At 42.6% G+C, this 15672-nt stretch overlaps 2 protein-coding genes across 3 annotated transcripts in view; one reads left to right on the plus strand and one right to left on the minus strand.

Annotated features, from left to right (window-relative positions):
- The window catches only part of SUGCT (succinyl-CoA:glutarate-CoA transferase), a 558844-nt gene extending 551861 nt beyond the window's left edge, over positions 1 to 6983 (minus strand). For both annotated transcript variants that reach the window (XM_051978583.1, XM_051978590.1), the window contains exon 1: positions 6697 to 6983. In XM_051978583.1, the coding sequence (XP_051834543.1) occupies positions 6697 to 6805 (109 nt within the window). In that variant the 5' untranslated portion in view covers positions 6806 to 6983. The remainder of the gene's footprint in view (positions 1 to 6696) is intronic.
- A 198-nt stretch (positions 6984 to 7181) lies between these two features.
- Positions 7182 to 13152, plus strand: MPLKIP (M-phase specific PLK1 interacting protein). Its single transcript, XM_051978599.1, has 2 exons — positions 7182 to 7596; positions 12331 to 13152. The coding sequence occupies exons 1-2, from the start codon at positions 7327 to 7329 to the stop codon at positions 12532 to 12534; spliced, it is 474 nt and encodes a 157-aa protein (XP_051834559.1). The 5' UTR covers positions 7182 to 7326; the 3' UTR covers positions 12535 to 13152.
- The last annotated feature ends 2520 nt before the right edge of the window (positions 13153 to 15672 follow it).

Consider the following 15672-nt stretch of genomic DNA (forward strand, 5'->3'; position numbering starts at 1 on the left):
TGCACAAAACAAGCTATTGAGTTATTTGACTGAAAAACTGATAAAAAATCATCCCAAAACAAGAAGTGGGTGAAAGGTAACTGCAAGCAATGAGTGTGCATGCTTAATGAGTTAATTAATATCCTCTTAATATCCCACTTTCACTCACATACACTCACAAATGCACACACTCATATGTATATACAGCATATAGATATACATACATGCAAACATGTACAGCACAATGCACACACATGTACATGTACATACATGCACACAGAACAGGGCATGCACAGAGCACAGGTGTATATTACATATGTGACATAATGCATACATATGTACACACAGCACACTGTGTGTATGCATGTACACGCAAGCACACATATATGTGCCCACATGCACAAAAATTAATTTGATTTAGAAATACACAAGACTCAAAAAAACAAGTGGGGATAAAGAAGTTGAGAGAATGAAAACAGAGGAAATAGTCTCAAACCAAACTTTAGGAGCCTTAAAAGGAAAGCAGGACATTAAAAGGAAAAGAAGAAAAAGACTTAGAATGGAAGTGAGCAAGGGAAATAAAAAGGGAATAACTGAATATAAAGACAATACTAACGTAACAGAATATTGTGCATAAGGAAGGCCAAAAGAGATGCTATCAAAGAATCCTGGAGGATGCTAACTGATGCAGAGGGAAGGGAACAGAACCAGAACAATTTAGACCAGGCCAACATCATCGTTGGTGATCCACCAACCATGTCTCCAGAGTACCTTTAATGAAGTCAGTTATCCATCTATTGGGCAGATAGACTCAAGGTGCAGAAAGAGACATATACTTTTAGACATGGCCAGTATGGGTTTGATTTTGTTTCACCGGCTTATCTGTCATGATTTCCTTTCTTCTCAGTTTTCAGTTGGGATGAGGGGGTTGGGGATGAAGAGAGAGAGGGGGAAAACTAAGAAAGAGTGGGGGGAAATTGAGGGGGAGAGAATAAAAGAGGGGGAAGTGGGAAAAAGGGAGGGGAAAGAGTGGAAAAGAATGGGAGAGGGAGATTAAAAAAGGAAACTTTTTTAAATGAACAGAAAAAAAACAGAAAAAAGTTCAAAAAGAAGCAAAGACATGGAAGACAATTTTGAAAGTAGCATGTATACTTTATCATATACCTTATTAAAGGCAAGCAGTGTGAAAGTAGATTTCCAATTCATACACAATCTTTTTATGTTCTGAAGTGTATATGGAAATGACTGGAGGGGTAGTTTTGAAACCCTCTTATCTGAAAAGCTTATGTGGAACCCTTGATACACCAGCAGACTTGGCTGATGAGTTGGTTAGCTTTGCTATTATTTTTCCCTTGTTAGTTCTTCGTTATAAAGGTTCACTCTGGATGGTAGGGAGGACTGTGTTGGGAAATGAATCTGATTAAAAAAACAAAAATTAACAATACTTTTTTAAAAGTTTGACAAAAAGGCATAGTGTAGTAATCATTAAGGGGGAGGGGGCACATATTTCTATACTGAGCTCATTTTCCCTTCCTTTGCCCAGTTCTGATGAAATCAGCCAGTTATTCACAATTATTCACTCAGCAGGGAAATAGGAGCTAAGTGACTCAGTAGAGATGGTGTTCTGGACTGAAGACAGGAAAGCCCAAGTTCAAATCTTGCCTCAGATTCTAAGTAGCTGTGTCACTTCACCTCTGCTTGCCTCAGTTTCCTTAACTATTTAAAAAAAAAAAAAAGGATAATAGCACCAATCTCCCAGAGTTGTAAGGATCGAATAAAGTGCTTACTTAAGCACAGTGCTTAGAATCTAGTAAGTGCTTTATTTAGCTGGTTATTTCTATGACTGCTATTCTTCCCATTTACCTTATTATAGTGAAGGTATTTTGCTTTCCTGCAGCTGCTTATTTCAATCTGCTATCAGTTCATGGAGGTCTCCCTACAGGCTTTTGGGAGTGCTCTGGGAGGAGATGGGCCAGCCAGCCTTCAGGCCTAGACAACTGTGGTCCAGGGCAATAGCGCTAGTGGAAATGGACCCTGGCATGCAGCAGGTGCCTCCACCAAAATCCTTGGCACTGACAGGCAAAGGGCTTCTTAAGGAAAATTTGCTGCTGCCCCCTAAAGATGAGATCTTATCCTCAGAACTTCCTGTGTTTTCTTCTCTTATTAGATGGTGAGGTCTGAGAGCAGGGACTAGCTTGCTTTTGTACTGGTGTTCTCCATACTCATTAGTACAATATTTTGCATACAGTAAGTGCTTAATAAATGGTTTTTTTTTTCATCCACTCACCCAGCTCTTACAACACAGTAACATTCCAATTCATTTACATCTCAAAATTTGTTTATCTAGTCTCTAGTTAATGAGCATCTTCCATGTTTCCATTTCCTTGCTATCACAAAAAGTTCTTTTGGGGGGAAGGGGCAGGGAGTCTCCTTGGTCTCCTTGATCAGCCAAGTTCACTCGGATATTGCTTAATAAGCAACATCAGGTTCTCAGGAATAAAATTCTCAGGTCACAGAGGGAAATAAGGGAGATTTTAGGAGACTGCAAATTAAGCACGGAACAGTCAGGTGATGTGGGAGTGCATGAACAAAGGTAGTTTCCAGGGGACGGGCCCTGTGCACTGTGCCCAGGTCAAACCCCATCTAGAGCAATGGGTTCTATTCTGGGAGCCACAGATTAGGAAGGATATGGAGAATGAGGAGACTTTATGTAGCAGGAGAAGCAGGATGGAAAAGGCCTGAGGCATCTGAATATCAGTTGAAGCAATTTGGACTGTTCAGTCCAACAAGACTCAGAGCTGTGATTGCTCTCTGTTAGCATTCAACAGGAACGTGGAGAAATTACTTTTAAAGATACATTCTCTCCATCTCTTGGCAAAAATGTAACCTGGGAATTTCTAAGGATGTTGGGTGGGTACATAAAAGAAAGCTGGCCTGAAGGAGCCTCTGTCAAGCACAAGGATGGTCACTTCTCTGATACATTTTATACCCCCTCTGCCACAAATGTAACAAAAGCAGCCGCTAGTCTGGGAAAGGTGGAGGTTGTTGCTCCCGGACTTCTGCTCTGTATTTCTGTCTACAAATTGGGACAGTGGATGTTTCTGGGGACCTCAGCATCCCCAGTGGCACCGCTTAGGGATATGTGGCGGCCAAGAAACAAATGGAAAAGAAATAGAATTGCTTTTCTGTTTTCTCTTGCATGACAGTAGATCGCTTTATTCCAGCACAATGGACAGAGGAAACAAGTTCGGGCCTTAGCAACTGTTCTAAGAGTTTGATTGATAAACCAGGATGGGGGAGAGGGAGGCAAGAATGATTTCTTCTGATAGATTTAAACAGTAGTTCAAAAAAGTTCTTGCTTGAGTTTGGCTTTTATTTCGTGGGTAAAATTTAAGTCTATTACAAATTTTACAAAGTTCTATTTACATTTTCTTTCTTTCTTTCTTTCTTTTTTTTTAACTAAAGCTTTTAATTTACAAAACACATGCATGGGTAATTTTTCAAAATTTTGCAAAATCTTCCCCCCACCTCCTCCCCAGATGGCAGGTAATCCAATACATGTTAAATATGCTAAAATAAGTTAAAATCCAATATATGTATACCTACTTCTATAATTATCTTGCTGCATAAGAAAAATCGGATCAAAAAGAAAAAACAGAGAGAAAACAAAATACAAGCAAACAGAAAGAGTGAAAATTACATAGAATTTTTCTCGCCTCCTGTCTAACAAAGGTCTAGAATGATCAACACCTCCATAGAGTTGGAGTAAATCCAATACAACACAACAAACATTTATTATAGACCTACTATATGCATGGAAACATAAAGGTGAAACAAAAATGCCCCAGGGCTTCTCTAAATGAGCTCACAACTCAATAGAATACATATTATTGATTCATTGATGACATCAACAATGTGCTAAAACCTGGAGTCAGCGAGACCCTGAATAAAAATTGCTTAACCTTCTCAGTTTCCTCATTTATAAAATGGGGATAATAAAAAGCTGACATTTAGATAGCAACTTAAAAGTGGTTTACAAAGCACTTTACACATTTTATCTCACTTGACCCTCAGAATAACACTGTAAACTGGCTTCTTTCAATATCCCTATTTTAGGCAGGAAGAAGTAGACAGAAGTTAAGGGATTTGCCCAGCCCAGGGTCACATAGCTAATAAATGTCTGAGGCCAGCTTTAAATCAGTTTTCCTGACTCTTCCAGTGCGCCACCTAGCTGTGGCCAAATGCACACAGGTAGTTTAGAGGCTAAAATTGATGAAACACAAGATTAAGAGCTTAAAGCTCCTGAAACCTCATCTCATTTTCTAAGCAAGGAAGCTGAGGCCAGTCAAGGAAAAGAGACTTGCCAAATGTCACCCTGGCAGTTAGGGGCAGGCTGGGATCTGATACTCCAGGGCTCTGACTCCAAGTACCTCAAATGGCCTTCCCACATGCAAAAGTAATACGGGAAAAGGTAATATTCTCTCTAAAATGTAATATTCTCTGTTGAGATTTTCTTGAGGTCTCTGGAGGCAGCCTTCGGTTTCAGTTCAGTAATAACCACACAAGTAGCCAGGGATTAAAATCCAAATCCTTTATTGTCTCTTTCCAAGTCTTGTCTCCTTTTCTGGGGCCCGGTTAGCTTTCTTAGAGGCCTATCTCTCTCCCCTTGGTTCTGCGGGCTTGAGTTCCCGCCTGCCTTCTCTAGCTTCTGAATCTCCCTGACTGAATCTTGGCTGAGAGCTTCTAGTGCGGTTGTCCTTCTAGCCCTTGAGAGCTGCTTGTTTATATGCCCCCACACTGAGTATACACCAATCATTAGATCACTAGGAAATCATTATTTGTTGGAGGATTAAATCGATGTTAAACTAGATTTAACCATTGTCTCCTCCATTCCACTTAGTACCTTGTTTCAAGTTCTGGCCATAACATCTCCTTGTAGGATTAAATCAATCACATTGAACCATGCTAAATGAGATAATTATTGTCTCTATCCATTGCACTGACTTAGTACCTTGCAAGAATCCTTTGTTTAGAGTTCTGGCCATAACAGGAAAATCGGATTTGACTTGAGGACCCAGGATTGATTAACATTCAAGACTTTGACAGACAGCAAGCAACAAAAGTTCTATAGTAATCAAATGCTTAGCAAGAAAAAGTTCAGGCATGATCCCCTAGAGGAAGCTTCCAGTAAAAGGATGAGCCAAGGAGCAAAGGGGAAAGTCCAAAGTTCACCTAAACAAGCCAGGATTTCACCAGATCTCCAGTCTGTTCTTTATAGGAAAAAAAAAAAAAAAAAAAACCTAAGGGGAAACAATTCTGCCTGGGTTTAGGATGGGGAGGGTAAGGGACCCATACCTGGGTATGCAAATTCGATCTATCAAAGAACAGGAGCATGTGGTAAAGAGTTTCAAGGGGCATTGAAAGGATCAAAGGATTGCCTAAGATCACACAAGTAGTAGGTGCGAGAGAGGGGAAGGAAAGGGAAAAGAGAAGGGAAAAGAATCCCCATTTATATAGTGCCTAATGTCTACATTTAAAAAAAAAAAAAAGCTGGACAGACAAGCGTTAAGTTTCTGGGGGATTGAATCATTTTACTAATAAGGCCAGCATGTTTATTAATAAAAGAATAATCATCCGGCCAGCTCTCTTAGACCAAGAACTAAGGGTTCACAGTTTTATATGTCCTAAGAAAACTGGATGTTAACTAATTAACTGTTAATTGGTTAACAGTTAATGAGAAAATGAATATTATAATGAGAAGGTGGCTGTATTACAATGAAGGTCTTGGAGTACTGACTTGAGTGACCCAAATCTTGGTCAAAGATGGATGGATTTCCCTATCACCTGCCTGACAAAAGGGAGAATCACATTTCCCCACGTCAGAGCAAATGCAGTGAGGAGTGCACCTATTCACCCAAACAGAATTTCTTTTACTGTCTGATTAGATCTTGGGTACATCTTTGAGAGAAATTTCCCACACTTTTGCTGTACATTTCTGGATGAGGAAGTAGTAAAGGGGGAAAACCTAATCCTAAAACAATAATTAGTTAGTAAATACAGGAGAGAAATGACTATTTCTCTCACCAAGATAATCTCATTTGATCCCCACAACAATCATAAGAGAAAAGGGCTGTTATTAGCCCCATTTTACAATCAGGGAAACTGAGACAAAAGGTTAAGTATCACAAAAGGCCAGTATCACACAGCTATTGTCTAAGGCCAGAGGACAGGTCCGGCGTTCTAGCCACTGCACCACCAGCTGCCCAAACTCCTTTTCTAGGAGTTGCCTTAGAAATGGAAATAAAGTAAGAAAATGCAGCGGTGACACCAGTTGGAGAGCTAGAAGGGGACTTGGATGTCCCCCAGCGCAAGCTCCTTCTTTCATAAAGCTACAAAGTGAGCCCGGGTGGGCAGGGTTTCAGGGTCAGCCCCTTGGCTTCTTCTGCAGTGTGTGGCCCCGCTTCCTACCCCCAGGCACCTTGGATAGTAGAATAGAGGAGAGGTGGGTGTTGGGGGGGGGGGGTAGAAGGGTGCTATGGCCCAATGATCCCCTGTGGAATCCTGAGCTCCAGAGGCCCTGGGGGGGGGGGGGGGGGAGGGGGGTGCGCCGATGGCAGCGGCAGTGGAGAGGAGCCGGACTCGGGAAGACCGACGAAGCGCCTGCAACCGCAGCCCCTCCACAGGGCCCCGACAGGGGGTCTGCAAGGGACCGACTACCTGGACGTGGGCAGCTGCTTCGGAACCGCCTCGTGTCTCTCCCGGGGCCGAGCCTCCAAACGCCGCTCCTCTGCCAGCAGCGCCGAGACACGAGCCCGACAGCGAGCATCGTGAGCTCGCCGATCCCACGGGACTTGGACGGGAGCCTGCAGGCGCCCCGAATCCCCGGGAATCCGGCACGGGAGAGCTCGAGCAGGTGGTCCCGAAGATCAGGCGAGCATAGGGGAGCGCGGGCAGGGGCTGCCGGGAGCCCAGTGCACGGCAACCGGGCAGAAGAGTTCGGAGAGGTAAGCTCGAGAGATCCAGATAGAGAACTAGAACTCGGAACCCCAGGTGCAAGACCGCCCCTAGAAGTACGCCAGGACTAGAGCGGGGCGGGAGCCGGCACTGAAGCCCCGCCCTGCCCCGCCCCTCCTCCCGCCCCCTCCAGGCGCACTCCGGACCCGGAACGTTGGGCGCCCGGAACCTTGGTGCAGCAGCAGCAGTAGCGTCGCGGCGGCGGCGGGGGCGGCCGCGGAGAGGCCTCAGAGCGCAGGCGCGGCGCGCGTAACCTCGCTCTCGGCCTCGCTCTCGCGCTCGGCCGGCGGTCCTGGTCTACCCCGCACTCGAGTCGCCGCCTCCCGCGCCCGCATGCACAGACCCAGCTTCCGCCCGCCCACGCCGCCCTACGCGGGACCTGGCCCGGGCTCGTGGGGAGGCGGCGGCGGCGGAGGCTTCCGGAGCCCCTCGGGCCCGCGCCCACCTTCCCCCCGGGACGGCTACGGGAGCCCGCACCAGACGCCGCCCTTCGGGCCCCGAGCCCGGCCCCGCGTGCCCGCCTCTGGCTCCCCGGCCTCGGGCCCCGGCTACTCGGGCCCTCCGGCCGGCTTCTCCCCTGGCCATCCGCCCAGGCCGCTGCAGGTACGTGCGGGGGCCGCTCGGAGCCGCGGGCTCCTCTTCGGGAGGGGGAGGGGGGCAGGAGAGGAACCCCTGCTAGGCCCAATCCCAAGGCGCCTACACTCGGAGGGCTTCCCTTTCTCAAGTCGCCCTAAGTGTCCTCCCGCCTTCGGGCTTCCCCGGCTGTCGCCCTGGGGACCCGTACCCCTTCGGTCCCTAAAGGGCGTGGCGCCCGTCCCTCCCCCAGCTGAACCTGAGACTTGGAGGTGGGAGCGTTAGGAAGAAGGTGAGTGCCCGGGAGCTTACGTGCGAAAGCGTTGGATGAACTTAAATGAATGTCGGACAATTAGACAGAAGACGGGGTCCTCTCGAGTCTTGGGGACCCCCCCACAGTCCGGGTCGTGCCGAGGAGGAAGAAGAAGATGCGGGAGTGAAGGACGCCTGCCTTTTCTAGCACATCCCGACCTCTCGAAGAAGGTCGGGGGTTCCCGAGACCCCCCGGAGGCTGAAGTGAGTCGGGAGCGGGGGCCGGGCAGCTGGTGCCAGTCGGGCAGCCCATGCCCAGCCAGCCCATGCCGGCCGGCCCCAGAAGATCCTAAGTGCAAAGGGAGCTCGAGCTGGGGAGCGACCTACCGGCGCCCTTGTTGCGTGCCCGTTTCCCACGTGCATGTTCTCTTGCTGAAAAATTAAGACCAATTTAAACGTTTTTTATTTTATGAACACAAAGCTATCATGTATCCCATCCATCTCAGAATCGGCGTTCTGGGCCATCTGCTGGGTTTTAATAGTTTCCAGGCCGATGCGATTTAATGATTTCAGGTGTTTTGTTGGCCCCAGCTGCATCGCAATTGGAGCTGCAAAACGCTGCTTTTTTTTGGTTTTTTTTGCTCTATATTACTGTGAATAGGCAAAGCTTGGAAAAAGTTTTGCCGTAAAATGCTATTTTCTGGATTTAGTGTCTGAAGGTAACTGCAAGGTTCCTTTTCCAAAACTGTACTGGTTTGTTTTTATTTTTATTTTATTTTTTGCTTTTGTTTCTTTACAGAGTTGAACTAGGTTTGCTTGTCACATTCATTAAAAGCATCGCTGTCGGTGCTTCAGTTTGGACTTCTGAACAGATTTCTCCCCCTTTTTAATATTACTTTTCCTCCAATTTAATGTATTTCCAAACACAAATCAATTTTTTGTACATAAGAGTACAAAGGAGAAGTAGAGAAGGATGAACTTGAAGCAGAAGCCTGTTGGGGCTACTCTGAATTTGCCTGAAAACTAGAGACAGTTGGGCTGAGGAAATTGCTTGTATTCATCTGCAATTCAGAGAGTCCTGATTCTTGACAGGCCCTGGGAGGCTGCTGCCTTTACATTTGGATCCAAGAGAACTTCAGTTTCATGAATTCACTGAAAATGAAGTTTTTTCCTAGTTCTTAATTAAGCCCTTTGCTTTACTTCCTTCTGGTTTCTTCAGTAAAATTCATTGTCAAAAACAGTTGTTTTCTACCTATAGGCTATGGATATGGGAAAGATTTGACAAAATAAAATAATTCAGATGGAGTAGTAATGGAAAAACAGGACTTTTAACATATTAACAGATGACAGTTTTATCAAACTAAAAAAGATTTTCAGTTATTGGTCTTGAAGCACGTAAAAGTTATTCCCAAAGGATTTAACCACATCAATTTTTACTGGATTTGTTTTTGTCACTGCCTTCTTGCTTTTTTTAAGGTAGCAGTTTTTGTTTAAAACGCAGATACTTAGCTTTAAGTGTTTTATAACTAAGTTTTCTTTTCTGTAGAAAATGTAACTGAAGTCTGTCATTTTGCCATTATGACATCACTTGATTTGCATCATCAGTTGCAGAGCCCATACTTAACCTCACTATCCCCTAAGAGACTTGTTTTCATTTGAGATGTTGATAGAGACTGTGGTTTAGCCTATTGTATTGTGTTTTATGAATTGGTTGAGATTTTATTGGAATTTGTATTCTTTCCCCACATTTGTCTTATCTAGGTGTAAGTATCCCCAAACACATTTTCTTACAAGGCTATATTTTTAGTTCTTAGAAGGGCATTTAAATAGCTCCCGTGATTTTCCTTATGTTCAGGTGGCACAAACAAATGAAATCCAGGGTGTTTTGTACAGTACCATTGAGGATGTTGCTCAAACACACTTTAAAACGAGATAATAGTGGAAGGTTTGTGAATTCAAAGCCTTGGATCACTGGCCCAGGTGGGTCTTCTCTAAGATTTAATCATACTAGTGCATTTAAGTGGAAATACTTTCATGTGCTATCAGTCTTATCATTTAAGGGGCTCCCCCCACCCAAAAGAATAAAAACCCTAGTCCATGTAGACTTGATAGCAGTTCCTTAATTTGCTCTCTGTAAACTCCGAGTTTTTCAAGATGTCTTGTGTTTACAGTCCTGTATAAATTTGTTCTCTTGTTCTGTTTACCTCATTAGGTATCAGTTTGTACAGTTCAGGTTTCTCTGAAGCCATCCCCTTCCTATGATACAGGACTTTTCAGTTAGATTCACAGACTATCACTTGCTCGGCCTTTTCCCAATTGATAGGCATCCCCTCCATTTTCAGTTTTTTGCTGCCACAAAGAGTTGATGTTTTTGTACGTGTGGGTTCTTTGCTTTGGGGTGTAGACCTCATAGTGGTGTCCTTGGATCAAAGTTTGTGCACACTTAGTTTTGGGAATATTGCTCCAAACATCATTCCAGAGTGCCCCTTAACTCCATCCCAAGTACATTATTTCCCCCCATTTTCCTTTTGTGTCAGCTTTGCCAATCTCATAGATTTGAGGTGGTACCTCAGAGCCGTTTAAATTTGCATTTGGGGCAGCTAGACACAGTGGAATCAGTTCAAAGCCTGGAGTTAGGAAGACCTGAGCTCAAAACTGCTCTCAGAAGCTTTCTAGCTGGGTAAGCCTAGCAAGTTCCTTCACCTCTGTCTCATCTGTAAAATGAGGGTGATCAAATGAGATGCTTGTGAAGTACTAAGCATAGTGCCCAGCACACAGTAAGAGCTATTGAATTGTTAGCTGTTACCATTGTTAACTGTTGCTTTATTAAAGAACCATTTTTTAAATGACCATTATGAGCATTTCCCTTCCCTTATGCGTGTGTATACGTACACATTATGTACGTATATGTGTGTATGTGTGTGTATATATATATATATATGTTTGTATTTACTTACATATATACACACACACACACACACACACACACACACACACACACACTTTGGAGGCCAGAAGTAGTAAAGGTGTTTACATAATAAGCCTCTTCTGGAGACCATGTGGATATAGAATGTAAAGTATCTCCAAATGAAGTGAGATTTGGAACTTTTTAAACCTCATGGACTCTTAGATTGTTTTAGGGCTGGCTGTAATACAGTTCGGAGAAAGCCATCAGCACCAGGAGCTCTTGATATACTCTTGATAATGTTCACTTTTGGGTGGTTATACTTTTCTGCTTAGTCTTCATTTACATCTACTAAGTTAGATTTTATTATTCTTTCAAGGCACTTTTTGATTTTTTTTAAGTGGTTATCATTTGGAACTTGGTAATTTGGGGGGGGGGGATAACTAAAAACAAAGGACTTATTTCTCCTCTGACTTAGAAGGACCTTGTTTTTAGGTATTTAATGTCATTCATTGAGTTGCATCTAATAGGTGATCTGTTAAAAAGGGTGGAGAATGGATTATACTATGTAAAGAGGAAAAGGGGTAGGAAGAAGACAGGGGATCCATATTATTCCAGCCCTTCTTCCTTTAAGCAAGAGGTTTGACTATACCAGGTTAATTTGCACAAACTGGACCTGACCGAGTTAAAGGAAGCTATTTGCCTCTATCTAAACTAGTCCTGCTTATCTTGAGTCTGGCTTCATCCCAAACTTCAGATCACTGGAGTACCTAGTATTTCCAGAGTGTTTTTATGAGAAATTTGTGGACATGCACTTCATTTTTGCCCTTGACACACTTTTCCCCCATCCCAATAAATTCAAGTGTGTATCCTCATTTGATTCAGGCAGCATTGCAGACATCCCAGGGAACGTTCATTGGATTTGTCGGATATACTGTCCCTGTTCTGACTTGGTGTTTTGGGAAGGCCAATAAAGTGATGGAGAGTTTAAGAAGCACTGTTTAACAAAAAAAGCCCCATTTTTTTTCCTATGGTGTGTATTCATCTAAAAGCAGAAGAAATCGTGAGAATCCTAAATTTGGGGATAACTTATAGAGATAAGGTTTGTCCAGTCCTGAATCAAGTTGTGGGCACGATGGTTCATGGAAGGATGATCCCTCCAGGCCCTTGCAATTTTGCCTAAGGCCCTGTTTAATACTGAGTGGTTAGTTATTTTTGATGATAATTACATTTACCAGGCACCAAGATGAACATTTAAAATTGTGGCCAACATACTGTTATTTTTTTTCACAGGCAAAAGCTCCCTGGTTTGTTTATTTAACAATGGAATGGTAACCCTCAATCTCTTTTGCTGAAGTGGTATATGAACAGGAAGATTTGAGGAATATGGCTGTAGATCATAACCATTTTTATTAGTATACTTATTTAGTATATTAGTATGCTTGACTGTAATATGTAGTGGCAAGATTCCATTAAGATTGATTAAGATTTTAATTTCTGGAAAAGTCTCAAGAAGAAGCTACATTTCCATTTTTCTCTTTAAAAAATTATTTACACTTTAAGTCTCTTTGCTGAATATTTCCTTATTTGATGATTTTTCTCCAAAGGGTTCACCCAGGACATCTACACCATTTGGTTCAGCGCGGGGCAAAGAGAAAAGAATATCTAATGATGTGGAAAACTATTTCAAACCTTCAATGCTTGAGGACCCCTGGGCAGGACTAGAACCTGTTTCTGTAACAGATGTAAACCAAAAATACAACAATGAGCAAACAGTATTTACTGGCAAAAGGGGGAGATATTTTAATTAAATGTTCTTAAAAGTCCAATGGAACTCTCTGTCAGAAAAAGAACAAGACATCTTTATTTTAAAAAACAAAGTTGAACTCCACTGCCAATCTGGATGCAAATGCTGCCTTTCTGAAGACTCACCAGCAGTTGATTTAATGAGATTTTGATAGATTTCACACCCTGTATGGACTGTGCTCAACTACTCTTGTGGACTAATTACTGCCCCTCATTTTTTTTTTTTAATATTTGTAGTATGAGCTTTCTAAGTCCATGTTTTGTAATGTTTTCTTCATGAAGTTTTTCAGATGTTCTATCAGCAGGATTTGGAGTTCATGAAATGGCCTATTTTGTAACTGTCATGCTGTTTAAAATATGCCATGTGATTCTGTGTACCATGTCTTTTGTAATTTTAACAATCTGTCCTACTTATCATCATTTCCAGAAAGAACTGTTGTGGCTTTTGAAAATTAAATTGTTAAACCCATAATGCACATTTGAATCTTTATTTGTTCATTTGCTTTTTTGTTTGCGTCAAAATCCATGCTTTCGTAATTAGGCATCATCAGCAATGTTTCCAGTCTGTTTGGCCATCCTGTATAGAAACATATAATGTTTAACAATAAATGAATGGAAAAATGTTTCCTTGCTACTATTTTATTAGCCCGCATCTGTTAGATTATTTTAATTTGGAATTATAATTCAGCAAGAATGATTGTAATCTCATTTGTTTTATTTCAAATGGCAAATTTACTTTGAAAATACTTTTTTTTCCTCTGGAACCTGTTGCTGTTTGAGGTGGGAGTTGGAGCCAAGAGGTAATATTAGTCTGTTCATGGAATAGAGACATTGTCAGCATATTTACAATGTTTTTCATTTGTCTTTAATTTACTGATATAGATGTGTTTCAACTGAAAGAAGTTGCAAGAAAGGTATTAGTCGCTCTTAAATTGAAAATGTGTACATTTATAGTCCTTTCTCCTGAATTATCGCTAGCTTCTTGCAAACTTTGGATGTATTTGTGAGTGCAGTACTCTGTATAATAAGCACAGTAATTGATGCATAATAGGCTTGCCTTTAATAAATGCTTATTTAACTAAATAGTCATAGGGTTGTTCAATTTTAGTTTGGGTTTTTTCCCCTTAAGGCTTCTAGAATTAAATACAAGTTCTCTTGTCTGTAATCTCTTTGGCACCAATTTTTGTGTTTTACAAAGACCTGCGGTACTGGTCATCTTTTGCATGGGATGATGCTAAATAACCCTCTTAATCAGGGGGTGACAGCTACTGTCAATACTGAATCTAAAGCAGACTGTCCAGAGCTTTCTGAAGACAAGAATAAGGGCAAAGCAACAGCTACTTTAGAATGTAACCATGAGAAATTGGACCCAAATGAAGGCAAATCCCTGGGGAAATAATACTTTCCTGCCATTGAACAGCTTTTTAGGATACAAAAGTTTTAGATTATTTTAGAGGGCCATGCGGAATCAGATCTGAGTATGACCCCGCTCTGTGACTGACCCTAGAGCCTGAGTTTCCTCAGTTATCGAGTGGATTCATAATAATGACTGTGCTCCAAATACAGTGAGAAGGTTGAATAGAGCCCTGGTCTCCAGCTCTTCAGTTTCTGGGTAAAAATATGGGGAAATACTCACATATCTGCTAGGTATGTGTTTTGTCCTGTGGCTTCATGAATTTTAAGAAACAAGATTCCAAGGACTACAGGTGGATATCAGCAACAGATCCGTAAGTCTCCAGATTCTTGAGAGCATCCTCAAGTCACACTTTTAAGCCTTGCTATTTCTCAAGTAGCAAAATTCTTTTTCATTCCCTGGACCAGATTCATACTGAAGGAATCGGCCAACCACAGCAGCCATCCTATTGCTATTTTGGAGACATCTTCTACAGAGACTCAAGATGTCTTCTTCCAAGAAAGTTGGAGCTTGGACTTTTCCTGGGCCTGTAATAAGTATGTCATTAGGCCTCTGCCAGGCATCAGACTCTGGGGCTTTCCCCCAAAGGGAGTGAATGTGGTGGAGTCTAAGGAATTAGGATTACTTATTTTGCAACTGAGTGGAATTCACTGGTATAACTCATTCAGAATTTAATACCTATGTATGTTGAGCACTCGGTGGGAAGACCAGCAGATACAAAAACATGAGGGGAAATTGTCCTCCAAGAAGTAACAACATTCTACTGCAAACAGATGGGGTTCCACATGATCATTTGAAAAGAGTCTGGCTAGCTGGGGATCAGAAAAGGCTTCCTAGAAGTTGGCAGCCTGAAGGGAGCCTTGAAGGAAGCTGAGGATTTGGAGGGAACAGAAGAGAGGAAATGGGCTATTGAGTTGGGGGATGGAGGGAGGAATGGGAAAGAAGTGGAGAAAGGGCAGCTATGGAGGAAGGGGATGTTTTGCTGCATCTGGAGTCAGGATGACCTGAGTTCAAGTGTGGTCCCGATATTACCTGTTAGATGCTGATTATGTCACAATTTCTCTTAGTTTCCTCAACTATAAAGTGACGATAATCAAGAGCACCCTCCTCACAGGATTGTGAGTATCAAATGAAATATTTGTTGTTGTTTTTTTAAATACACTTGGCACAGTGGGCTGGCACATTGATATTATTGCTTGTCCCCCTTTGCCACCCCAAGAGATTATATTTTATTACAGAAGTTTGAGAAAGCTACTGTGATGTTTAGAATAGGAGGAGACTAAGAATAAGGAATCTAGTTCGTTGGCTAGAGATGCAGTTCTGAGGCATGGCACAGGGTGGGATGGATGCATGGACGGACAGGTCCACAGTAAATGCTGTGGAGGCTAACCAGTAAGACTCCCTGGTGAGAGATGAGGACTGTGGCGCCTTTTACAGATAAAGGGAAATATGTGGGGTACAGGCAGATTGGGGATAAGAAAACGAGAAATCCAGATTTAAGATATTGGCAGGGCATTCGTGTGGATGCCTGCAGGCATGTTGATAATACATTGCAAGAAAGAGATTAGGGCTAAGTATTTAGATTTTTTTTTTTTTAGTTCGCATAGAAATAACGGATCACAGGAGTCAGTCAAGCATATAACAAGTAATGAGCACTTGAAGTGTGTGTATGCAAGGCTGGATACAAACCATTGGGTATGTAATGAGCTATAAAAAGGCCTCTTTCACA

This window comes from Antechinus flavipes, chromosome 1 (assembly GCF_016432865.1).
Source record: "Antechinus flavipes isolate AdamAnt ecotype Samford, QLD, Australia chromosome 1, AdamAnt_v2, whole genome shotgun sequence".
Lineage (NCBI taxonomy): Eukaryota > Metazoa > Chordata > Mammalia > Dasyuromorphia > Dasyuridae > Antechinus > Antechinus flavipes.